The following is a 9160-nucleotide window of genomic DNA, read 5'->3' on the forward strand; positions in this document are numbered from 1 at the left end:
CAATTTAAATACTTCTACCACAATAAGAGACAATTTAAATACTTCTATCACAATAAGAGACAATATAAATACTTCTCTCAGAATAAGAGACAATATAAATACTTCTATCACAATAAGAAACAATATAAATACTTATATCACAATAAGAGACAATATAAATACTTCTATCACAATAAGAGACAATATAAATACTTCTATCACAATAAGAGACAATTTACATACTCCTATCACAATTAGTGACAATTTACATACTTCTATCACAATAAGTGACAATTTACATACTTCTATCACAATAAGTGACAATATAAATACTTCTCTCACAATAAGAGACAATATAAATACTTCTATCGCAATAAGAGACAATTTACATACTTCTATCGCAATAAGAGACAATTTAAATACTTCTATCGCAATAAGAGACAATATAAATACTTCTATCGCAATAAGAGACAATATAAATACTTCTATCGCAATAAGAGACAGTATAAATACTTCTCTCGCAATAAGAGACAATATAAATACTTCTCTCGCAATAAGAGACAATATAAAAACTTCTATCACAATAAGAGACAATATAAATACTTCTTTCACAATAGGAGACAATATAAATACTTCTCTCACAATAAGAGACAATATAAATACTTCTCTCACAATAAGAGACAATATAAATACTTCTCTCACAATAAGAGACAATATAAATACTTCTCTCACAATAAGAGACAATATAAATACTTCTATCACAATAAGAGACAATATAAATACTTCTCTCAGAATAAGAGACAATATAAATACTTCTATCACAATAAGAGACAGTATAAATAATTCTATTACAATAAAAGACAATTTACATACTTCTATCACAATAAGAGACAATATAAAAACTTATATCACAATAAGAGACAATATAAATACTTCTATCACAATAAGAGACAATATAAATACTTCTATCACAATAACAGACAATTTACATACTTCTCTCACAATAAGAGACAATATAAAAACTTATATCACAATAAGAGACAATATAAATACTTCTCTCACAATAAGAGACAATATAAATACTTCTCTCACAATAAGAGACAATATAAATACTTCTATCACAATAAGAGACAGTATAAATAATTCTATTACAATAAGAGACAATTTACATACTTCTATCACAATAAGAGACAATATAAAAACTTATATCACAATAAGAGACAATATAAATACTTCTCTCACAATAAGAGACAATATAAATACTTCTCTCACAATAAGAGACAATATAAATACTTCTATCACAATAAGAGACAATTTAAATACTTCTATCACAATAAGAGACAATTTAAATACTTCTATCACAATAAGAGACAATTTAAATACTTCTCTCACAATAAGAGACGAGAGATATTCAAAAAGATCTTCAGCTGGTGATAAATAATACGACAGCTGAGTCCGTCTGTTCTGAATATGTTATATGAATAAAGTTTGAGCTCAGTATTCAATGTTTTTTATTGATCAGGGCTAAAAACAACAAGAGTAAAGCTGATTGATTATTCATTTATTTTTACTTCTCAGGCATTTTCTTCATCATATCTGTATTTCTGTAATTGACCTCCTGGATGAGCAGCTGTTATTAATGCGTATTAATTGATTATGAATCTGTTCTGGATGTATTATAAAGCTTCTCAGCTTTATTCATGCAGATTACACCAGATAGTAAAACAGATTATTATTTGAGAATATGCGACAATTTAGAAGTGTAGTTTTGGTTTGTAAACATAAAAATGACCTTAAATCTCAAAATGGGGATGGATGAATAAAAATAATAACTGAAGAAGGTATTTAAATGGAAAATGTTAACATACAGAAACAAAAGTACCACCATGTAAAATGTGTGTGTGTGTGTGTGTGTTCAGACCCGGTGGTGGTTCCTGTGGAGTCTGAGGAGGAGAAAGCTGAACATTCAGACCCTGAGAAGGAAGAAGATGTCGGGATCACCTTCATAGCTCGTAAGGTGGAGACTCCCAAACAAAGACCTCGATCAGGTAAGAACACACACTACTACTGCTACTACTACTGCTACTACTACTACTACTGCTACTACTACTACTAATACTACTACTACTACTACTGCTACTACTACTACTACTGCTGCTACTACTACTACTGCTGCTACTACTACTACTACTGCTGCTACTACTACTACTACTGCTGCTACTGCTACTACTACTACTACTACTGCTACTACTAATACTACTACTACTGCTACTACTACTACTACTGCTGCTACTGCTACTACTGCTACTACTACTACTGCTACTACTACTACTACTGCTACTGCTACTACTGCTACTACTGCTACTACTACTACTATTACTACTATTATTACTGCTACTACTACTATTACTGCTACTACTACTATTGTTACTACTACTACTATTACTACTACTATTACTACTGCTACTACTACTACTGCTGCTGCTACAACTGCTACTGCTACTACTGCTACTGCTACTACTACTACTATTATTACTGCTGCTGCTGCTACTACTACTGCTGCTGCTACTACTACTGCTGCTGCTACTACTACTACTACTGCTACTACTACTGTTATTACTACTGCTACTACTACTACTGCTGCTGCTGCTGCTACAACTACTACTGCTACTACTACTACTGCTACTACTACTATTATTACTACTACTACTACTGCTGCTACTACTACTACTATTACATACCAGTCAGTGACAGATCAGATCTGAAGTCCTGTGATGATGATGATCAGGTCTAACTGTCATGTGTATCATGCATCAGTCCCAGCAGCTCTGGATGATGGCGGTCAGAGTTCACCAGCAGTGGACCCCCCCTCCCACCTCCCATGGAAAGTGACCAGCGTAGGCTCTCCTCCTCCATGTGTGTCCATGGAGGCCACTAAGATCATCCCTGTGGACCTCCAGCAGGCCTGGAACCAGAGCATCTCGTCCCTGGAGAGCATCTCCTCCCCCCCGGCCCACTCCGAGCCGGTCCACCCCCGAGTCATCGCCCTGTCCAGACTGGGGGGGTCCCGTCCGGCCTCCTACACGCCACCGGGCAGCACCTCCGCCATCGGAGCTCAGGTGGTACAGGGCTCCTTCTGCTTCCCGGAGAAGAAGAAGAAGGAGGAGGAGGAGGAGGAGGAGGAGGAGGAGGAGGAGGAGGAGGGAGGAAGAGCGCTGCAGGAGATGCAGCCTCTCATGTCATCTCCGAGGACAACCGGCACCCTAATGGCTCCGCCATCACCGCCGCCACCGCCACCAGGCTCTGCCCCCCTTCTCTCGGGGAGGAGGAGGAACCCTTGTGTCTACCTGAGGAGTCTGGTGACCGCACCTCCTTCTCCTGGTAGTGAGATGCACAGCAGAGGACCCACCCAGCTGTGACCAGCTACACACACACACATACATATATAGACACATGTACACACACGCACGCACGCACATATATACACACACAGAGACAGCGGTCTCACCGTCCAATAGGAAAGCAGCTCCTCTCAGCTCTTCATGTCTGTCGTCTCGACTGTCGTTCACCATAAAGTGTCCCATGTGATTATTATTATTGTTATTATTATTATTATTATTATTAATATTATTACTATTATTGTTATTATTATTATTGTAAAGATTAATACTCTGTAATCGATCATCATTGGTGGGTCTCATTTAAATGTTTTACAGACAGGAAGTCTTTGTCATTTGTGATTCCAGCTGATGTTGTGATGTCAGAGCTGTTTAAAGCCTCATTTGTTTTGTCTTCATGTAAACATGAATATATATAAATATATATATATATATATATTTCTGGTGTCACAGCTGCTCATATCAAATATAAAAATATATTTAGTAAAACTGCATATATATCAGATGTAGTTTATTTTGAAGGACCAACGTGTGTAAAAAAGAGCATAGAGAACATTTCTACGGTGTGTGTGTGTTGTGTAGCTGTGTGTGTGTGTTGTGTAGCTGTGTGTCTCCGTCCCATCAGTCCGTCCAGCAGACTTTGTTTCTGTCTCTTGTTCTGCCAAAGAATGTGTTTGACTTCATGTCAGCAGCATTTTACTGTCTGATACACAACAACGCAAACAACGCAACAATGCAACAACACAATAACAAAACAACACAATAACACAACACCAACAATGCAACAACAAAACATCACAACAATGCAAACACCAACATCACAACAACGCAAACACAATAATACAACAACACAACAATGCAAAAATAACACCAACAATGCAACAACACATCACCAACAACGCAAACAACACAATAACATAACACAACAATGCAAACAACACAACAACAACACCAACATCACAACAACGCAATAATAACACAAACAACACAACATCACCAACAACACTAATACTGCTCATGCTGCATTCATGTGAGATTCACATGTAATCAGTCATCTGAACATCAGTCTCTCACTCATCAGTGTAGAGTTCTACAGGATATCCAACAGGAAGTCATATTTCTGTAGTCCAATCACTGGTTCCCTCCACAAACAGCCAATCAGATTCTTCCATTGTATTCCGGATTATTACATGAACTATTACATAGTCATGTCATGTCTGGTTTTAGTACTCATTCCTGCAGAACTCTATCACTGAGTATTTTACTTCTCTTACCGTCTGATTCTCTGATTTTTTGTTTTGATACCAAAAACAGAAAGAGACACACAAACATCCGTGTTTCAAAAGTTAAATTCTACCTCGTTAACATTTCAGTGGCTATAAAAACACGTGAGATTCACAGTCAGAGCTTCTAGATCGTACCTACAGCGTGGATGATGAGTATGAGAACTTCCCACGTGACTTGAACGCATCATAAAGCATCGCCTACACATGAAGGAGTCCCAGTGTAACAAAGACAGGGAAGGTGATGGTGTTTTAGCAGCAATAAGATATAATATGTGTAATTCAAGATGTATATATACGTATATATATATATATGTGTGTGTGTCTTGGTGTCCTTTAAACTGTGTCTCATGTCTCTGAACTCCTGCTGAACTTAGACTCTAGTTTCCTCCTGAAGAAGTAGATGTTAATAATAACAGAAACATGTTGCTGCTTGTATACTGAGGCCTTTCCTCTTGTCAGGAGAGCTGACACCAGACCAGTTTCTGAGGTGGGGTTACCGGTCTGGTTCCACCACAGAGACCAGAACCAGTTCCATCCAGCTGGTCACTATTTTAATCTCCCTTCATCTTCAAAAGAAACTAATCTGTCTTTGTGTCCAATGTAGAGAACTCTACGGTCAATAAAGGTGAGCTGTGTTTCTCAATGAGTCTATGAGTCTTTACTGGAGTTTAACAGGACGTCTTTTACTTTGGTACACTGTGAAATCGAATTAGTTAACCGTACTAAAAAATAAAAGCATGCAAACTGATTGCCTTACAAACAGAAAAGTAAAGGTCCTTGTTTCATACAAGTAAAGCTGAATATTGATTGTTGTACTAACTCAATACTTAAGTTGTAACAAGTAGACAAGATGCACTTTTGACTTAGTACAGCCTACTCAGAATTACTATTTCAAGTGAAATATACTTTGTGTCTATTCCAAACAACACATTTATTTATTATTATTTACATTTAACTAATTAATTTTTTTATACTGTATTGATCCCAGAAGGGGAAATTTGTCTCTTTTTTGACCCATCCCTGTATATAGGGAGCAGTGGGCTGCCAATGACAGGCGCCCGGGGAGCTAGGGGTTCAGTGTCTTACTCAGGGACACTACGACACGTGACACGTCCCAGTCAAGGATCGAACCGTTGACCCTGCGGTGACCAGACAACCCTCTTAACCTAGTGATAACTGCTGGTATAGAGACCAAACTCATGTATACAATATTAATTAAATACTTTAAAACGTGTTACATTGATCCTCCATCATGTTCACAGTGGAACCGATCAGAACATTATCAGATCTGATCAGTAGAAAAATGTTACTGTATGTAGGTGGAAAGTAACTAAGTACATTTACTCAAGTACAATTTAGAATTTACTTTCTACTTTCTAATACATGTCAGATTAAATATGGTTATTTTTACTCTATTAATAATACAAAATATAATCAACCAATAAATTATGATCATTATAGATAAAGATGATACTTGACTGTTACCAGGCAGTTTATGAAGTAAAAAATAAGCCCCACAGTTACACAGTTAACTGCTACATCAAAGTGATGAACACATGAATGCATCAATAATACAATAGTAAAATACGTATAATATTCTGCATAATGAGAGCTTTTACATTTCCTACTTTAAGTACATATTGATGCTCATACTTTTGGACTTTTAATTGAGTATTTCTACACTAGTATTACTACCTTTACTTAAACAGAATATTTGAGTACTTCTTTCACTGTTGCTCTTTTCACAAGATTGTTAAACTAAACAAAGGAAAAGAAAACTGAATTTCTGTTAAATACTTTGTTTATTTTAGATGTTTCTTTATTCATACATTTTCATAAGAGAACTAGAAGTTTACTACAAAAAGCTGAAGAGTATGAAAAAGAAAACAGTAAATAAACACTTTATCTATTTTATTTTTCACGAGGTTATAATTATGTTTAAAATTAAATTTAAAATGTTCTACTTCAAAAAATAGAAAACAAAGATGGCAGCCGGAAGTGACGTAGTTCGTCGCTATCCAACAGGTAATGCATGAAAACGATGTTTAGTGTGTAAAGATAAAAGTAATGAACAGTCACATTAATACAGATACATAATAATAAAGTTATTTATTTTAACCAGTAACCGGAACGAACGTTACAGTTGTTGTTCTTGTTTGTGAATGAGAGAGAAGAGTCAGCACCGTGAAGACCGATGAAACGGGTAATTTAACTCTATTTGGTTCGTTAGCTGAGGAGCTAATGCTAACCTCAGCCATTAGCTTAGCGTGCATTAACCCCTGTTAGCTTGTTAGCTTCTCTTAGCTAAAGCACTATCTTACCGTCAGCTACCCGGTCATTATGTCACCGTTAACGGATAATTAACGGTGGTATAAAGTTGAATATTGAAATGCTCAGCTAACTCTCTTATGTTCGTTTGAGTTAGCTTAGCTAACCTGTCTATTGATAGGCGGTGCTAGTTAGCGTGTTAGCATGGAGCTAACTACGGTTTAAAGCTAAACGTGGTTAGCTAGCTTTTCTGTGTTTACTGAGCCATCAGCAAAGTCAGTGTTTTAGTTTTTATTAATTTTAACTGAAATAATAATTAGCCAGACTATTAGTTAATTAAATAAACCAGTTGACATATATAATATATGTATGTCAACATATATATATTATATATGTTAACATATTCAACGTATTCAAATTCTGATTTAAGAGTATGTATCATTACAGAATATATAGCTGGTAAATAAAAGTATCAAGTACACGTAGTAACAGTATCTGATAACAGATAATCAGCGGGTCACATGACTCTCTGGTCATTTTACATCCAAAATGCTCCCTCACTCCTGATTTAAGGCTCTTTTTGGTGGAAATGAAGCTGGATTGTTGACACATGAGTGGAGACTTCAATTTAAAGGAAGTGCAATTTTTTTTAACTTTTCCTGTTGGCTTCACGTCTCAGATCCAGATGTTGCTGCTCGTTTAAAACAATTTCACTTCAGTCCTGTTTCCTCTGGACCAGGTCTGGGTTGTTTTTAATGTGGTCGTCACTGAGCTGCAGGTCTGGACCTGAACCAGAGCCACAAAGACCGGGAGGAAAGAGATGGATGTCTATGTGCTGCAGGTCAGCAGGTCTTTGTCTCTGGTTCTACTCTGCTGCTAAATGGATCTAAATATTTGTGTGTCAGCAGCTTCACCTGCTGGCTGTAAATGACAGTAAATGACTGTAAATCACAGTAAATCACAGTAAATGACTGTAAATGACAGTAAACCACTGTAAATCACAGGGTAATTGTTGGTTGTGTCAGACAGCAGGCCAGATGTAAACAAAGTAACAGCATAGACTCTCTCTGAGCTTCAGTGTGGATATTATTTAACTATAAAGCTTTATTTAATCATGAGGAATTTTAAAATCATCTCTATAAATCATAATCTCAACAGGAATATAAAGAAGTCTTCCTTCTCAGAGTATCAGAGTTCACTTCTGTAAATATCATCAACTCCGACAATTAGAGTCGTTTACATACTGATGACAGGACGTGTCAACACCAGCAGCCAATCACAGGGCAGCCCTGCAGCATTGTTTACTCTGTCAACAAACAAGGTTTTTACTCCTGTTCTTTGTCTGTTTTGGATTAAAACTAACTTCTTTCTCACTGAGACTGTCTGCTGTAACACTGCATATTTGTAATGATTCATAATTAAAAAAACATAGTTTCAGTCTACTTCTGTGTTTCTATGGAAACAGGATGGCCCAGAATGCAGCTCTTCTGTTAGAGGGCTTAGCTCCTGATTGGCTGTCTGTGATTTGTTCTGCGAGGTGTAAAACCAGCTCACATTCTTCTGTGATGAGTTGTGTTTTTCCATCAGAGCAGAGAGAGAGACACGGGTTGTTTATAGATGGGTTGTCATCATCGGTAATTATACAGGACAGACCTCTGTCCTCTCAGCCAATCAGAGGCTCAGACTCTCTGTATGGGACGTCCTGTTAAAACCACGGACACAGAAGAGTTTGATCACATGTTTAAATGCACCAGATACTCTGAAAAAGACAACATTCTACTAATTAAATAAATATTCCTCTAATATTCCTGTATAGTGTCTGGTAGAGACCTGTCAATCACTGTGTAGCCCGCCCGAAAGCATCCCCTGCTTTATGGTCTGTGTGACTCTAAATGGACCATAATGTACTAAATGAACATCATGCTGTATTGAAGAAGACTTGAAACTAGAGATTGAGACCATAAACTCATGTTTACAATGTTTACTGAGGTAATAAATCAAGAGAGAAGTAGAGTCATTTTCTCATAGACTTCTATACAACCAGAGGAGTCGCCCCCTGGTGGACACTAGAGAGAATGTAGCTTTAACACATGGAGCTTTGACTTCATAATAAATACCCCGTAGTCTTTAAACTGGTCTTGTATTGACCCGAATGTGGAGTGGTCTGACCCTGGTCCCTCTGGTCCTGGTCCCTCTCTACATATTCAGCCATCTTTTGAAGTGGGGGGG

At 37.0% G+C, this 9160-nt stretch overlaps 1 protein-coding gene across 1 annotated transcript; it reads left to right on the top strand.

Annotated features, from left to right (window-relative positions):
- Positions 1–1895: 1895 nt before the first annotated feature.
- LOC116377530 (sodium/hydrogen exchanger 5-like) lies at positions 1896–3828 on the top strand. The gene is made up of 2 exons (XM_031839178.1): positions 1896–2027; positions 2797–3828. Exon 2 carries the CDS (start codon positions 2904–2906, stop codon positions 3396–3398), a length of 495 nt encoding a protein of 164 aa, XP_031695038.1. The 5' UTR covers positions 1896–2027; positions 2797–2903; the 3' UTR covers positions 3399–3828.
- The last annotated feature ends 5332 nt before the right edge of the window (positions 3829–9160 follow it).

The sequence above is a fragment of the Anarrhichthys ocellatus genome, unplaced genomic scaffold (genome assembly GCF_004355925.1).
Source record: "Anarrhichthys ocellatus isolate YVR2014 unplaced genomic scaffold, GSC_Weel_1.0 scaffold1374, whole genome shotgun sequence".
NCBI classification, from domain to species: Eukaryota; Metazoa; Chordata; class Actinopteri; order Perciformes; family Anarhichadidae; genus Anarrhichthys; species Anarrhichthys ocellatus.